Source organism: Mya arenaria, chromosome 12 (genome assembly GCF_026914265.1).
Source record: "Mya arenaria isolate MELC-2E11 chromosome 12, ASM2691426v1".
Lineage (NCBI taxonomy): Eukaryota > Metazoa > Mollusca > Bivalvia > Myida > Myidae > Mya > Mya arenaria.
The window spans coordinates 20,488,910-20,507,463 of record NC_069133.1 but is presented as its reverse complement, the minus strand read 5'-3'; the positions used below and the strand labels follow the sequence as shown (position 1 = coordinate 20,507,463).

The 18,554-nt window shown below is 33.6% G+C and overlaps 1 protein-coding gene across 10 annotated transcripts in view; it reads right to left on the bottom strand.

The window, feature by feature from the left end:
* The window catches only part of LOC128211453 (uncharacterized), a 58,751-nt gene that overhangs the window by 12,937 nt on the left and 27,260 nt on the right, over positions 1 to 18,554 (bottom strand). For 8 of the 10 annotated variants that reach the window (XM_052916253.1, XM_052916258.1, XM_052916252.1 and 5 more), the window contains 10 exons: positions 17,518 to 17,563; positions 15,150 to 16,715; positions 11,720 to 12,196; positions 10,680 to 10,729; positions 9,113 to 9,352; positions 8,081 to 8,302; positions 4,518 to 4,605; positions 2,013 to 2,129; positions 727 to 882; positions 432 to 587 (listed from right to left, as the gene is read on the bottom strand). In XM_052916253.1, coding sequence (XP_052772213.1) covers positions 432 to 587; positions 727 to 882; positions 2,013 to 2,129; positions 4,518 to 4,605; positions 8,081 to 8,302; positions 9,113 to 9,352; positions 10,680 to 10,729; positions 11,720 to 12,196; positions 15,150 to 16,715; positions 17,518 to 17,539 — 3,094 coding nt within the window. In that variant the 5' untranslated portion in view covers positions 17,540 to 17,563. The remainder of the gene's footprint in view (positions 1 to 431; positions 588 to 726; positions 883 to 2,012; positions 2,130 to 4,517; positions 4,606 to 8,080; positions 8,303 to 9,112; positions 9,353 to 10,679; positions 10,730 to 11,719; positions 12,197 to 15,149; positions 16,716 to 17,517; positions 17,564 to 18,554) is intronic. The other 2 variants (XM_052916259.1, XM_052916260.1) reach the window with 1 other exon arrangement.

Genomic DNA, 18,554 nt, shown 5'->3' with positions numbered 1-18,554 from the left:
GTTCAGTGTAGGAAGAAATTGAACGCCAGCAGCACAATTGAATAAAACTCTGATAAATTGTCAACAGTTTATACCTTTAAAATAGTTTTCACATTTAAAAACATTAATTGCGTATAGTTATTTTTTTTATAAAACCAAATAATTTACCCGTTTTACACAATAAGCTACATGCGCCTTCTTATTACAGTTCTACACATATTACTCTATTTTTGCTCCATCCATATTACAAGATATTGATTGGCCTTAAATAAACCCCATATACGAAAATCTAACTTTTAGATGAACAAAACTACCAGAAGATACGATGTCTATTTAATAGTTGCTTATTCTTAAGAAAAATGTGAAGTTTGGTTCGTGTCCTTGCGACATCTTCCAAAATATATATATGTATTATTTTTGTATTTGTTGAAATCACGACCTCGATATCATACCTTGTGTCTGCAGAATTTCGAGAGCTGTTTCATCGTGGGTTATGATTTTGAACTTCGAAACGAATGACATGTCGTCTTCGTGTTGGCGAAAAAGGGATTCTAACATGCCCAGCATAGCACCTACTTGCGATGAACAAGGCATCTTTGAAGAAGCATCTAATATAAGAAAAAAAGGTTTTGATTCAGAAATGCAATTACAGAGGAGTGTGTGAAGAAACTTTTACTTCAAAGAACTGTTATACAAATAAAAAAATCATAAATACATGCATGACATTCTGATAAATCATAATTTTACCAGTAAACCACACTGCTTCTGTTATGCGTTCTTCTTTGAAGATCTTCGCCAGATTTGCACTATTTACAGTACCAATAAGTTCGATACTTTCACAAATATACATTTGATCATTCCATGTTTCCGGTTTCGAAGAAGCACATTTCATTGGGCCTTCAACTGAAAATACATAGAACATCAATTTTATCAACTCATAAAAAGAGAGTCTTTAAATTATTTCTGTACTTGTATTTCATACAAGTGATGCTTAGGAATGCCCATCAGGCCCAACATGAAAACCGAATATTCACAACAGCAATATTAGGTTAGGGCTTTACCTTTTAAGCTGCACTCTCACAGAATGAACGTTTTGACAACTTTTTCAATTTTTGTCTTGCGACGAGCCAATTTTGGCGAAAATCCATTGAAACCAGTTATAGAAGACTGCTGACAAAATGTTAGATCGCAGATTTTTATATTTAAGTTAAAAAATGATATTTTATGCATTTTTCTTAAACCGTTAATAACGGTTTAAGCAAAACATTAATTTTCGAACGTAAATAAAACAATCTGCAATCTGATCTGTTGTCAGCAATGTATCATTGGTTTGTAGATATTTACTCAAAAATTTGCTCTTTCCAAGACAAATTATAAAAAGTTGTAAAAATGGTAAATCTGTGAGAGTGCAGCTTTAAGTTTAGATTACCATTTTAATATAAATTGAATAGCTTTGTTAATGTATTAAGTCTGTTCATTATTCTAACTGTCTATCCAAATAACTATACATTGAACTCTAAAGGGACAAGCCCAGTAGCTTTGTTTTAAGATGACTCCTGTTTAAAGGCACCAGGTCTATAACCAACACACATTAAACGAGTGTCTCATTACGAACATACACAGCCAGACATATAACATACACACAAACAACAACGCATAATCATCAACCTATATTTATTAGCAACAATTGGCGGTACCGCTTTGGAGCATCAATCAAACAGGAGCTCACTGGGGTTTAAACCTGTGTACCAGTCCTTTACCTTAGTAAAACAATCATACAAAAAGATAAAATTATTTCCGTACTCATCGACCAGATTCAAACATCAATTTCAAACAAAAATATATATTAAAGCCGATTGTTATAACTGATCGATTAGCGATTTTGATGTCTATGTTGAGTATGACTGTTCTGTGTTGTGTTTTCCTTTTCGGCCAGCATTGTACCTATTTCTAAAATAACAAAGATGGATAAATCATTAAGGTTTGACGAGAGAAATGTGTATGTATAAGTAAACGAAAACTACTATACTTACTTAACGTATTTTTGTTCGTGCATAGTTGAACGGCGTACGTGCTTGGCTTTCCAAAGACTGTTTTAGGCAAGATTTCGAGTCGTGTGTTATTCCCTAATTTCTTAACCAATTTTTTGCCTAGAAATAAAACAAACAAATAATAATTTAATAAATAAGAGTATCGCTGGAAGCGACAGATGCGTCCAATACGCCCATTTTTTTTGAAATTGAAATATTTTTATACAATGACAGCTTGCAGAATGTGAAAGGTTGTACCGTATTTGACACATTTTTGAAGTTTCAAGAAAAGAAATAAAAAGCAAGAGTTGAAATTTACAAATAGCATTTAAAGAGGAACGTTGCATGTTAATCTCAATATGGATAGTCAAACATGTTATAATATCATTACTATTTATCAGTATACCTAGTTGCATTTAAACCTTTTCAGAAACTTTAAAATCTGGCCCAAACAAGCAACTGTTATGGGAAATATCAGGTGATAAGGGGTTAACTAAATAAATATGCAGGGTGGGGTAAGTATTCTTTGGTACTACACTTCCTATCAGTGCCATCTATTTATATCACATTGTCAAGTTTTATTTGAATTCCTAAAGTACAATCCAAGACATGACCTGGGCAAGAAGCCATTTTGAAAAATGGCAGATTACTGGTACACAAATACGAATGGTATGAGTGTGGTTTTTGGCTACGGCGCTTCCTCGTATTGCCATCAATCTATTTTTCAAGTTTAAGTTCAATCCTTTTTGAACTTTCAGAAAGGCAGCCATGATCGAAACGACTATCAGGTTTAGAGGACATATTTCATTAAAACATATGAACGGCATGATTATATTTTTTTTGGCACTGCACTTCCTCTCATTGCAATCTTTTTTTTATTTCAAGTTTCAAGTCGACTCCAAGATATGGTTCGGATAAACTCCCGTTTTGAAAACTATGGGATGAGGGGAGTTTCAGTAAGAGATAACAATGAATGCAGAACAGGATTATGGTTCTAGTTACTATTCTTCCTCTTACTGCCATCTGTCTAGATTTCAAGTTTCATTTAATTCACTTAGTACGTATTTTCAAAGATATGGCCCGGACAAGAACACATTTTCGAAATAAAAATCTGGCCCGGACAAAAACCCATTTTCGAAATAAAAATCATGTAAATGGATATAACTAAAATATGCATGCCAGGATTATAATTCGTGTGCACTGCACTTCCTCTCATTGCCATCTATTGATATTTAAGACTGATTTCAATCCAATTACTATTTTAACAAGATATGACCGGACAAGCACCAATTATGAACAAAAGCAGTCACTAACAGCTATATCCCCAGCCTCATGGGGGCATTTTTGTAACGAAAGCCAATCAATGGTAAGGGTAGTTTCTCAGGAACATAAGAAATGCGTAAAATTTTGAAAGGGCAATAACTCTTCCTGAAATGGTTGAATGGCGAAAGCCCGACAATATGCGCTGCGTCACTATATAGTCATCAATCTTTGAAAGTTTGGTAGAAATTGCATGAAAAATGTAAGTGGAGTTGCGAAGAAACCAATTTAAATGTAAAAAAGGGCAATAACTCTTTCAAAAATGGCCGAATGGCGAAAGCCCGACAATATGCGCTGCGTCACTATATAGTCATCAATCTGTGAAAGTTTGATAGAAATCGCATGAAAAACGTAAGAGGAGTTGCGAAGAAACCAATTTTAAATGTAAAATAAACAAAGGGCTACAACTCTTTCAAAAATGGTCGAATCGCAAAAGCCTGACAACATGCGCTGTATCACTATATTGTCATCAATATGTGAAAGTTTGGTAGAAATCGCATGAAAAACGTAAGAGGATTTGCGAAGAAACCAATTTTAAATGTAAAATAAAGAAAGGGCAATAACTCTTTCAAAAATGACCGAATCGCGAAAGCCCGACAATACGCGCTGCGTCACTATACAGTTACCAATCTGTGAAAGTTTGGTAGAAATCGCATGAAAAACGTTAGAGGAGTTGCGAAGAAAAAATAAATAAATCTAAAATAAAGGAAGGGCAATAACTCTTTCAAAAATGGTCGAATCGCGAAAGCCGGACAAAATGCGCTGCGTCACTATAGAGTCATCAATCTGTGAAAGTTTGGTAGAAACCGCATGAAAAACCTAAGAGAAGTTGCAAAGAAACCAATTGTAAATGTAAAATAAGCAAAGGGCAATAACTCTTTCAAAAATGGTCAAATCGCAAAAACCAGACAATGTGGACTGCTTCACTTTATGATCATCAATATGTGAAAGTTTGGAAGAAATTGCATGAAAAACGTAAGGAGTTACGAAGAAATCAATTTTAAATGTAAAATAAGCAAAGGGCAATAAGTTTGTTGTTGAAACTTACTTTACTCTTCAAAAAGCATTTAACAACCACTATTAAAATAAACGATGTTGGTTTATCCAAAAGTACAGTAAATTATAGATTAGTATTGTAAATTGCTTTAATGTGAAAACATAATGTTCAAAGATTTTTAGAACACATACCGCTGCCATTGTGTGGACTACTTGCATGATCTTCCAACCCAACATCGAAGTATTTCAAGTTGCGTTTCCAGTGTTCATCAAAAAAACTCTAAACATTTAATTACTAATTAAAATTTAAATACATATATGACACAACATACGTGTTTTTACAACAATAAGTAATATAAGGACATTCATATTCAATTTTACGATAATTTTGTCATCTTCTTGAAAATATGATAAAAACCACTATTCATTATAGTTTCTGTTCAGTGAACTACTAGGTGTTTTACTAAGATAAATGCATACTCACCCAAAAAGAAACGATTCAAGTAAAGCAAGGTATCGATTTTCTAAGAATTGAGCAAGAAATTTGTTTTGTGTTGACTTACGAGTTATAAGAAAACATTTCCCACAATAATTTTACATTAATGTTCTTGGTAGTGGTCATCGGAAGTGAGTACCTACCTGGTCCTGTCAAGGCGTGTGAAAACAGGTTTCACACAAAGAAAATAGAAATATTTTTTCATATCATTTAACAATCGATTTTGTCACCGGATTTCATAGACTATCACTTTCATAAAAAACGTCTTATTTACGTATGCATGGTTTACGGAAAAGGTTATTATATACAAAAGCATCTATATGCGGATTACTGCACATTTATTGATTGAAAGTATCTTCTCTGATATATTATATTTGAACCCATCCCAAGAATAGTGGCATATGTCAAACATCAAAAAAGGTAATAACCACAACAGGGAATTAGCATATTTTTAACTATTATAACCTTATGTTACAAATGGTATTTGTGTTTTAGTTTGTTTGGCTTCATTTTTCTTGAACTGAATTAGAACTAACGAGAATTAACCCAGATGTTATTTGCCATGCAGATTAGTCTGTCATAAAGATATTATATTGTTAGCGAATTACTTCAGTGTAGTTGTTCTTTCTAGTTTCTATTCTAAATAACTCGCGAATTATTTCCGAGTAGTTGCCTCTTGTTCAAACAATATTAGGGTATAGGTGAGTTTTTTGTAGAAAGTAAATGTAGACGATCTACATGAAAGTTTTTTTTATATTTTAATATTTTATTCTAAACTGCTATTTTGTATGGCAAATGCCTATATCGAACAGTAAATTTATTAAAAGAAAATGATAACTTCAAATTTGACAAGGAAATTATTTAAAAGCATAATTATGTGTATTGTCGTCATCACATTTTAAACACTAACAATACTTTTTCAACCAGTAAGGGAAACCCCTTGGGACGGACATTCGGACAGTAAGTTTTAGATTGACAAGAAAACAGAACGGGCCATATGTGTACGCATATATTTTGTTTAATGTTTCATCTGGCGGTCGTTCCCTTTGGCGGTTTATTAGCTGTCCCGATATGGAAAAATAACTTAAAATAAAAGTGCTTTTATTATTTCCATACATATTGAAACCAGGTTATCCATTACTCCAGAAACATTAGAACATAAACATACAAATTAGTCGATGTAAAAAATATGTAAAAAATATAAAAAAAATACTTCTGTTTCTGCATTTTAATGAGAAACATATTCCTTTCAAACTTGAATGAATGTTTGGAATCCATTATACCACTAATCAAGAGCTGTCAGAGAAACTTCGCCACTTTTACGTTTTAAGGATTGCAAATATTTGGTGACACTGTTAAGGTAGATTACATGCAAAACCGTAACCCGAAATTCTTAATCGAATAAGAAACTGCTATAATTTGCATAATATGCACAATAATTATGAATTAAATGCGTTGGATGGCTAAGAATCCATATTAAGTTTCAATGCAATACATTAAGTAGTTTTTGAGATATTGTTTAATAAGAGCCATAATTAGAATAAGAGTTATCCCATTCACTTAATTAAGTAGGTTGAATTACAAGGAACATTTGTATAAAAAGTAACAATGCAACAAACCGAGTTGTAGCTGAGATATTATCGTATATGTGGAATACATGCAAGCATTAAGGAGTTGATGATATATTGACGAATGTGATTGCATTCAAAAACCTTAAAACTGCACTCTCACAGATTTACCGTTTTTCCAACTTTTTTTATTTTTTGTCTTGGAATTAGCAAATGTTTGCGGTAATATCTGCAAGCCAGTGATGAAAGACTGTTGACAAAAGATCAGATAGCATATTTTCATATTTCTTTCAAATTTAATGTTAAGGAAAATGTTTAAAACATCCAATTTTTGAGCGGAGATATGAAAATCTACGATCTGATCTTTTGTCATTAGTCTTTTATCAACACGTTCAATCTGTGAGAGTGCAGCTTAAAAAAGAATTTCTAAGTCGATTAATAAAGTGGAAAACATTGCAGATCATTTACAGGATAGAGTGATCTCATTTGACTGTATAAAGTTTCAATGCAATATATCAACTAGTCGCCGAGTTATTTATTTAACCATAAACCACAAGTTCGAAGTCGAATAAGAAAGGGGCAAATTTTGCAGTGTATGCAAGAAAGATTTATCTAACTTTATTAATTACGTAGGTCAGATAGCCGAGAGCTCTGCTAAGATTTTGACTTATGGGAAATAATATACAAAACTTTAAACAGAAAAGACATTGTATGTCAAAGTAGAGTTTTATTTGACTTTGTAACAACTGGCATTCATGAGGGGAGGCTGTTGAGGTCAACCTTTAAATGTTTGTCCTTTGCATTTGGTAAAGGCAGAAGTGTCAATTGCATAATTCATCTAATCGGAGGTTAAATTAAAATATATATCCAGGGAAATTACAAAATCTATGTCTTTTGCAAGCTAAATCGTGATCGTTTCTTTAATGTTTATGGTGGGGCAATTATCACTCAATGACACTCCTGATTTGCTTTGTTTAGCCTTTTTACTACAGTTTTGAATAATAGACCGTTGAAACTCAAGGAAAACTACCCATACAATAATATGCTTAAGTGAACTTCAAACTGGTCTTGGACCAGCACGTTCAACAGTTGAAGACATGGTAGTTTTATATATTAATATAGGACACACGTACACATCTCGAAATAAATTGTTCTGTGCCTTCAGTGACATGATAGGTGCCATTAATTTTTATTTATAGAAACATTTTGTGGTTTAATTTTCATGGTAATCAGATAGAAGGAAACTTTTAGAATATTATTTAAAGTATGTACAACAAACAAAATGCTGTGTCGTTTAATTTTTGTATTGATTTGTGTCAATGTTTTCTTTATAGCTTGGTTTTAAATGGTATTGTAACTAATAAACATGAAAATCATTACAGATTAAAATGCATTTTTATTAAGTTATTTGAACAACTTCAATGCAGAATCGTCTCAATCAGTGACATATTAACACATTGTCATACAATATATTAATCATACAAATGACATGTTCGACGTTCACCTTCGATCGCAGGCAACTGTTATCATGGCTCGGTTTAAAAGCAGCTGAATCAGTTTTGAATGAACAGACAACAAACTGCAGTTTTGTAGTTTTTTCCAGAATAAATTATTTTATGAACATGGTATCGTTTCTTTTTGGATGAAAACAGTTGTTGCTATTTTGTAATTATGGATAATCTATTTCTTACCTGACATGCCTTTTTATCCCCTTCATATACAAATATTTTCACTTCTTGAACATTTGTCATAGCCGTTTCATTTTTGTACTCCTCAATGGCTTCTAGCATTGCCGAAGCGGTTTCTCTGCGTGGATACTTCAGCTGTCCAACCCCTACAGCTGGAAATGCTACACTTTTGCAGTCAAGTCTGTCCGCAAGGTACAAGCATCTTTTGACAAACTTCTTCACAATCTGTGATAATAAATATTGTATGCAAATTTCACTATCACTTAATATGAAAAGAAGATATTTCCATGAGAGAAAAAAGCAGAATAACATTTTAATGTTAGCTTATATTATACTTCTGAAAATCAGTATTCTACTTGATACTGATATTCAAGTGCGATAGTTTTGTATCCAATATGATTACCAAAATCAATATTTGATCTCTATGAAATGTTCAAAATATTTTAATGGAGTCTACAAAATAATGATTAGGTTTTCAATATCCTTTTATTTTTTCATTGAACTGTTCAACAGAAGTAAATATAACTGAAACAAGTGAGACCTTTTTACACCACGTGTCTAGGACAAACTAGTTATTTTACAGGTGCTTATTCTGATCATGGCACACATAAATTTGGCGTAGCATTCAGAGAGTTCATAAGTTTCTAATATTTGATTTTAATTCTCAAAGCTTAGGTATTGAATCGTATACATGTATACTCAAATTATGCCTGACCAAGACGCGTTGGTGTAAATTTAATAGCAAAAGACGTTGTTCAACAACTAATAAGAAAAGAAATCTTACATAAAACGTTTTAAATGTATGACAATACGTAAAACCATACATGGCTCCAAAAACAACCATGTTCTTATGACCATTCTTAAACTTATTAGTGCCGAAGAATCAAACATAAGAACTCAACTTAGTATATACATATAAATCTACGTAATACAGTTATAACATGAGAAGACGCAAATGCGTAACACTTTATAAACGTATAACGTAAACGTATAAAATGTGTTAAACAAAATATTAAATATACTAAGTATACAGACCACAATGACGTTTGCTTTTTCATGAAACGGTAGAGCGCTGTGGAACAGATATTTTACATTTCCTGGGTCTTTCAATTCATATGGCCCTGTATAGGCAACCTGTCCGATTTGAATACCCTCTGGGTATTTTTGGCTACATTCTTTCTGCAGCTTTTCGCCAGCTTTTTGGGCAATCATCTTAGAAACCTGTCCCTTTGTAAGATCTAAGGATTTGTTTACCGTATTGACGATCACAGCAGCCTAAGAAAATAAGATCAAATTATCACAATCAAGCTACAATTTTTTTCCGATTTAATAAAACCATTACGAATGTTTGTATTACACACAAATGTGACGTTGCGATTAAAATGAAACAAATTTATCAATAGTTTACTGTTTATGCTGTGGCCTTTACTGGCTTTCATATATTAGCTTCAATTCTATTCAAATGTGTTTCAAATTTTGGGTACATGGTTTGTTCTAAATTCTGCAGTGTACTTCATTTTTCCAATGAATTGGGTGCGGGTATGGAATTGCTCTCTAGTGGTCATAATCGGTACACGTAAAACAGGTTTTGTTAACTATGATTGGGAAAAAACATGCGATCAAAACAACTTACTTCTCGTGATTATGATTTAAAGACGTATTATACATTACATGAAATAAATCAACACTTAATCCGTGAATGTCCACGCAAGCTTTATTGACACAGAGTGTTATCGATTGATTCCGCCAAATGTTGAAGTAAAAAATTATAGATGTTTAAGAATCTTATCAAGAAAATTAATTCCTATTTTTCAACAAGATCAATCTTTGAAAAACAGTTGACCTTAGTCAATGAAAACGATATTAGCCAGAGTCAAGGAAACAAGTAACTACTGCTCTTAATGGTAATAATATGAACCAAGTGATACCTCTAAATAGGTCGGAGTAGTTCGTTCCACAAATTCCAATATAGTGTGCAAATCATATTCAAAGGCACATAATTCTTAAGGCGTAATGGTTGTAGGTTAAGAATTATAAACTAGGCACTTCTACAAATCATGATGTTGATGTGTACAAAGTACCAAAGTGATAGTTTTGAACGGTTGGAGAAGCTTGCTCCACACAATATAATACAAAGAGTTAAATTATATTCGAGGGTATAACACTCTAAGACGAAATGGTCGCAGGTCACGAACCCTTCATCAGACACTATAAATTATCATGGTGGTAATGTGCACCAGATATCAGAGTGATGCCTCTTAAACTGTGGGAACAGTTCGCTCAACAAACACCAGTATAGCAATGTAAATAAATCAGATTCAATGGCACATAACTCTAAGACTAAATGGTCTTATTTCATGAACATATACACCAGTAAAAAATAACCATAATAGTAATTATATTCTGAACCAAGTATGAGAGTTACATCTCTAATACAAACTGTATTTGCGAGGTTATAATTGAATTAAAACGGTCTTGTTATTTACCGTTATTTATGTTGTTAACCAAGTTTGCAAAGATAAGATATAAGGAACGTTTTAAAAATGGTAAAAACCTTAAGTCGTTCAAATTTTATTTCAACTAACGTGACAACTGTACTTACTTTCGCATCGACAATATTTCCGGCAACAACTTGAACTCTGATTGGAGGAACTACAATATAATGCATTATGTTCGGTCACAATTAAAACATTGTTCGAGTGCGGTTTTCCTAATCACATGTTTTTGAGTGTGTAGGTAGGTGGGGTTTATTGTAGTATGCACCTTTTGCCTACTTACACTTGTACCAAATCGACGGAAACAAATTTAACAACGCAGACTGCCAAACTGTTTTTTGGGTCGGGCCGATTTTACTGAGTCGGTCAGGTAACCGCAAACAAACATGTTTTAAATGATGGCTTTAATTGTTTTTTTATATCTTCTATAATACATCATATATGCTACAAGTGTATACGCTATTTTAAATGCTTGTAAAGGAATTTCGATTGCAATAGTGTTGGGATTTTTTCTTAAATTTTATACTGAACAGTTCTACATTAGTTCCAACAGTAGTTTCCAAAACTATTGATTTTACATGTTTAGTTTTTTATGCTTAGGAAAAACGAAGAGAGCAAGCTAAATAGGAATTCATTTGATGTTTGGTGGTTTTTCAAACGTTGATTTTTCTGTAAAAACTCAGTAAACATCATTCATTGAATAAATGAACAGGGTATTTGTCGTCAATTCAAATAAAAATACCTTGTCCGAAAGCGTAAAAAAACGAAATACAAATAAGCTCTTTTAAGATATCCGTCACACGACTATGTGTATTTTAGACGAATGGTGATCCAATATCATTTTGGAATCATTTTGTGTGAAGAAAAGGCAAACGTAAAACGTTTACCGAAAATAAAATAAAACTATTTTTGATTGTCAATTTCGTCCGCTTTCAGATGAAATTACATACTGTAACTCCTGAATGTTTCATGTCCTTTCTGAAATTATTTAAACATATTTGTCCTCAGTAAGCAATGACCTTTCAAATGATACAAATTTTGTATGGGGGGAGGGGTCACCAGGCATTAAAGTTAAATATAAAGAGTAATTGAGCTATCAGAAAACAAGCTCATATATGTGGGTCGGATTTCTTATTTACACACTTACCTTTTATGCGAAGCACTGTCTTTGGGATTCGCTTGAAACCTTTTCTGTTTTGAAATATCTCGTCTACTTTGTCAGATATTATGGACATGTTGTCTGAGTTACAGTAGAGGACAACATTTGTTTCTCGGTCGTAACTTGCATCCGGAAGAGTATCAAAAGCGGCAGCTAGCATCTGTTGGACAATTTCCAGTTCGGGGAGCATATCTGGATGCCACGTCTTTGTAGAAATAGCAAGAGAATGACATTTCTGATCCATCATAAAAGATAATGCTTTTTGCAAACCTTCTTTGAGTTGTTCATTCGATATTACAACAAGGCTCTGTCCATTCCTCACTTGTTCCAGTGCACAGATAGCATAAACGTATTTGCAGTGATTTTCGCAAGTGTTATTGTTGCAATTAAATGACATCACTTCACCAACAGTCAGCGATCTTCCATGTTTTCCGAATTCATTTGACTTCTCAAGTATGGGGTGATCTTTCAAAAGGATCGCATTGTAAAAATATTTTCAAACAACATCAAAAATGGTACCACGAAGAAGGAGCATATATATTGTGTTATAATTATACATCTATCAACTGTTCTAAAACAAGTATTACTAAAGTCTCAATTCTTTATTTAAAAAATAAGAAGGTCTGAAACGATGTTCATGTTGCATTACATTGAATCTAAGTAATACATTGACTTTTGCAATAGGTGCACAATTTTTAATAAAAAACACATCTTCCCATCTTTCTTAAAATTCGTTTTAGTACAATGATGCTTTTTTATGAAACTCTATGACCACACAGTTAAAACCTTTTATTTGCTTAGGTTGACTGTATGTGATGCTCAAGTTTCAAACAATAATTGCAGCGTATCTTTGAAAAGTTTTTGCATAAGGTACTCTGGATTGTATTCCTTCGTCTGCAAAAAGAGGAGTTGGGATCCCTTATCATTGAAGTACTTGGGGTTTACCTATAAGTGTATTTATGATTATTTGTTTTATTATTAAGTTTCCTCGTGTTAATGCATACTTTGATAAAGTCTACCTTTTACTGTTTACTTCTTTACTATTCCACGGCCTCTAAACGCCAGCTCCACCACTTTACGGTGGTGCAAAGAAAAAGAGCTGTCGACACACCCGTGGTGGAGCTGTGCCCTATGTTTACATGAACAAACGTGAGTATGATTTATATTTGATAATTTCATTTAACGGACATATTTCGAAAATCGGAGATTGTGGTACCCTGTAAGAACACTTCTACTGTAGGCTGGTTACTATTTCGTTTCAATATTGTGCAAACTGTGGTGTCAGGAGCTTTTCTCCCGAATTGGACTTGTGCATATTTTGAGATCTGATTGCATAGCAATACATTTCGGTGCTTACACACCCCGTAAGAACAATCTCATGCATGCAAACATAACTGTTATGTATAGTACCTATGCCGGAACACAACAAAACTGATAAGCACTTCTTAAAAAGGAAAAATTCACATATTTGTAAAAGTGGTGGCGCTGTTGCCCTAGTGGTGGCGCTATCGAGTATGTGTTGCGCTTGAAGTAATATAAAAAGTAAACGCTTTTGGAATGAATACAAAAGTTGCTATGTTTATCATTCATTGAACAGTATGCTGGTTATGCATACTACTTGCGGAAACAAAACTCTACGCGAACTACCTTAACCTTACTGAAAACTATTTCAAAACAAATGGCTAGTTGCTGTTAATTTTACCATATAACTATATATAAGTATATATCATGTGTGTCCGGTACGGATAGAAAAATCCGACCCGAGTGCACGCGCGTAAGCCGGTAACGAGGTTTGCCGAGTTACCGGCCACGCAGCGTGAATAAAGGACGGATTTTTCGATCCGGACCGGAAAAATATGATTGAATTTTTTTCTAGCATATCTACAATTATCAATTTGTGGAATAATTGAGGTAGAAAACGCTCGTTTGTACATTTTATCAAAAAGCGCTTGAAACGTTGTTTACTGATGTCATAAAGCGCAGTGATTTTAAATCACTATTGATGTCAAATAGTAACTATTTAAATCGCGTTTTTACGATTATTCATTATCGATTTTAATTAATTGCATACTTATATAATTGACTGTGCTTTATTGAAATGAAATAATGTACTTTTTATAAACCATACAATAAAAGAAATAAGAAGTAGCGAGTTGTTCCGCATAACTCATCTTACATGGTGGTATAAGATGCGTTTTTTTCAGCACTGGTCAAATGACCGGAAACACACATCCGGTATGCAAGAATACCTCTCTCATAACTGGACACACATGATATATACTTATAGTTATATGGTAAAATTAACAGCACCTAGCTATTTGTTTTCGAAATAGTTTTCAGTAAGGTTAAGGTAGTTCGCGAAGAGTTTTGTTTCCGCAAGAGGTATGCATAACCAGCATAATGTTCAATGAATGATAAACATAGCAACTTTGGTATTCATTCCAAAAGCGTTTACTTTTTATATTACTTCAAGCGCTAAACATACTTGATAGCGCCACCACTAGGGCAACAGCGCCACCACTTTTACAAATATGTGCATTTTTCCTTTTTAAGAAGTGCTTATCAGTTTTGTTGTGTTCCGGCATAGGTACTATACATAACAGTTATGTTTGCATGCGTGAGATTATTCTTACGGGGTGTGTAAGCACCGAAATGTATTGCTAAGCAATCAGATCTCAAAATATGCACAAGTCCAATTCGGGAGAAAAGCTCCTGACACCACAGTTTGCACAATATTGAAACGAAATAGTAACCAGCCTGCAGTAGAAGTGTTCTTACAGGGTACCACAATCTCCGATTTTCGAAATATGTCCGTTAAATGAAATTATCAAATAAAATATAAATCATACTCACGTGTGTTCATGTAAACATAGGGCACAGCTCCACCACGGATGTGTCGACAGCTTTTTCTTTGCACCACCGTAAAGTGGTGGAGCTGGCGTTTAGAGGCCGTGTATTCAGGATTGTTGGGATAAAAGTGAGGTTGTGCACGCAAACTGATCTAAACCCTCAGTAAATTTAAATTTTACTGACCGTCCTAAGGTCGGTACCCTTAATAAACATACATAGTTTTTTATATTGTATATATATGCACTGTTTACCTATGCCTTTACCCTGTGCCATTAAAAGGGGTTTATGTTTTAACTTTTGGCTACTAAGCTTGTTTCTGTTTTTTTTTATATTAATGAATCCCCAAAATACAAACAAATTTATTGCTGAGAAAATAATGCAAGGATCGAACACACGGTCGGACGGACTGTGCAGTTACTATATGCTCTATATTGTTCCGGTGATGATCCTGTTAATTTTCTTATTTCCCAAATTAGTCAAACATCAGAGAAATAACGCTGCATTGAATCAGGATCATAAAATGTAAACTGTTAATATAGACATTAATAAAAGTAAACTGTTTACTCACTTTTAGAATGAAATATATCAGTCAATGGAAACAACTTCTCTTGCGTCAACTCAATCAGGATATCAGTCTCAATATCTTCTAAATGAGAAATACTTTGAATGCAAACATTTAACTCTTTCAATGGATCCACCCAAATTCGATCATAGTTCACGTTATCTTCCACTCCTTGCTTCTGTGGGTTTTGCACTTTCCAACAACATTTGTTTTTTTCTGCGATCTGTGAAATTTCATCCGAGACTTTTATAATGTCAGCTTTATCTAATTTCGCTGGAATCGGCAATGATCTACGCAAACGTAAGATTGACTCTTTACAAAATTGTTTTGCGTTTTGAAGACTTTCAGATGGACCTTCTAAGTATACATGTGTGCCATTTATATTTAATTTCACGTTGTATTTTTGTCTCATTTCCTCTCTAACATCCGATCCAAATGTGCCTAAAAATCTGACAACTAAGGGCGATGTAATGTCCAGTTTAAGAGTCCCTTTGGAATGCGATCCATGCAGCAATTGTGCGTCTGTGTAAAGTAATCTATACACGTCATCGGTACAGGAAATGGTCCCTTTGTCCTTGGCCAGAAACAATTTTCCCTTTTCATCCCACTCCCTGCAAAACTCGCCACCTTCGTATGACTTCAAGAAGTCATGTGAAGGTCTAAATACTTTTACAGCATTTTCAATGTTTTTTGCTATCTCCGAAAACGTTTCATTATTAGCGATGTTTCTTGCATAAACTGCAGCTGAACCGTATCTTTTTCCAAATGTTATGTTACTTGTTGATCCTTTTAAACGTTTCCTCATTGCTATCAAGAAGTTTTCCTTAAGGCTGCCTTTTTGGTCAAATATCAGTCGATCGTCAAATTCAGCATTGAACTTTAACGGAGTACAGACTATTTCATCCAAGACATTTCTTGGGATAGAAGTCTTATCATTACTTTTCAATTTGAATACACATTTGTACTCATCCTCACAATGTGGGTGCATTGAAAATGGCAACTCCGGCGCATTCAATTCCTCTTCAACACCTAAGTCTTGTAAGATAACATAGGGATATTTCAAATCTACAATTTCAACACATCTGTGTCCTATCTCTACTAACAATTTGTCCATGCACTCATTGTTTTCAGCTACACATACTATCTGTTCACCGTCACTAAAAATTACAGCGCACCTTTCTAAAACTTGAGTTGGTGGTTTATCCAGAATGCCATTAATAGGAACACTGGTCAAGCTGATTTTCAAAGTAGCAAGTTCTAATAACACCCTTTTAAGCACTTCTTTTATTTTGCGTTTAATCGGTTTTTTGGTAGTAAAGCTTTCGGATAAACTATCAAAACGAATATAGTTCGTATTTTCAGTTCCGCCTCGCTCCACTCTCACCTCCAAATCCTCTTTAAAAGCATTCTCGATAAGTTCTTTTTTCACCTCAAAAAGAAACTGCAATTGTGGTATGTCGAAAGTATGTTTAAGCTCCTTTAAGTTATTGTCGTTTTTAATTCGATAGCTAAGTCTACATTCCTTCCACACAGGTTTTATCCACGAAGCCATGGCTTGACTGCTCAATGAACCTACAATAGCATTACTATAGCTAGATGTTGTATTTTAGTTTTGCAACTTTAATATACATCCTATGCAGTTTTAGATTAGATACAAATTTAAGATAACAAGAGATGTTTGTCAAACATTATGTCACCCCCACCCCCGGAGTGCCATGTTGTCAGGGTTATTGGGGAATTGAATGAAATATACATAGACCGAAATGAACGCTAATTTGTCATTGACATTGGATGCCTTTGAGACAGTTTTAAGATTATGACCAGTCGAAGTGTGAGGACAGTAGTTACATTTTTTAATCATGTTCAGATGATGACTGATATTTGCAGATAAAAATGTATCCTCTTAACAGCTGGGAATAAGAAAATAAGACGTAAATGCCCTTCTAACCCTTTTTAATTCTAACCAACAAGCACAACTTTAAGAAACGAAGGAAATAATACCCACTACACCCCCATTCTTGTGTGCGTCCGGATGTACGGACGGGACAAGATGATTTCGTTAAAGCTCCCACCACCACCACGTGGTCTAATACGTGAATGTCATTATTCAATGTCTTACATTTTAAGCAGTTGTTTTTGTAATTTTTGTTTATTGTTTAGCTCAATTCCGCAATGAAATAGTGGATTTGCTTGACCTAAAATAGGAACAATTTAAACAAATTAAAGAGTTATTTTTATCTTTCATTCAATAGCTGCATTGTAATTGAAAATATATTTAAAATTATTGTTTTTAAGCTTTTTTAAAGCATTCTATCATGATTTTTTAAGAAGCAATTAAAAAAATGCTAAGTCAAATGTTAAAATGGAACAGTACCACAGTCGCTTGAGCTTTCCATGCCATTGCTTAGAGAGCTTCAAACCTGAAAACAAACAGTAATTTGCCTTAAGAGTATATGCAAACTTAAATAAAGACAATTTAAAAAAAACCCACACACACAACATATTTCAATGATCATTGCATTATAACACAAAAATGCCACAAAAACAGAATCTACAACAGTTAATGTCAAAGATCGATAGACAAATATCCCCACCTGTTAAATTGTTAACTTTTTCTTTTGAAAATGGGTCATAACTCGGTCAACATTTGAAGTGTGTAAATAAAGCCAAACTCAAACACGCGCTTTAAAAAATAAATAAATCCATTGCAATTGTCATAAGTTATCGTCAGCGACCAAATATGGCAAATTCTAACTTAAGTTAAAATATTGGTAGTTTACAGACACCATATTTTTTGGCTAAGTCTAAATTAAAAAGGGACAAAAACTGCGTAAATATTAAGTGAATTGTAACCAAAGTCAAACATTACTTTTATTGTATGGTGCACCAAAGATAATTTCATTTCTGTCAACCCTTTCATGAGAAATTGTCTGGACAATGTATTATGACAAGTTAAAAAAGGCAATAAGGCCAAAAAAAAAAAAATAGGTTCGTTTCCGGTCTCCTTCCCAAAAAAAAGAGGGTAGGTAGGTAGGCATTTTTTTTTTTTTTTTTTTTTGGGGGGGGGGGGGGGGGGGGGGGGGGGGGGGGGGGGGGGGGGGGGGGGGGAGTGATCTAGAATAGAAGGCGGCTGACTTTTATTCAAAAACAACCATATTAACTGCGTATGAGACAATTTTAAAAGGTACTAAAGCATAAAATGTAAATACAAGTCCATTCATTTATTAAGAACTGTATAATGTGTATTAATTATAATGTATAGATATACATTTTCTAGAATATAAATGCATGTATTGTTGAACATGTTTGTCTGTATGACAGATGTCGAAAAAGAGTGCCTCAGATTTGTCAATTTTTCATATTTACCAATTTCACATTTGTGCTATAATGCTATTCTTATATTTGATAGAA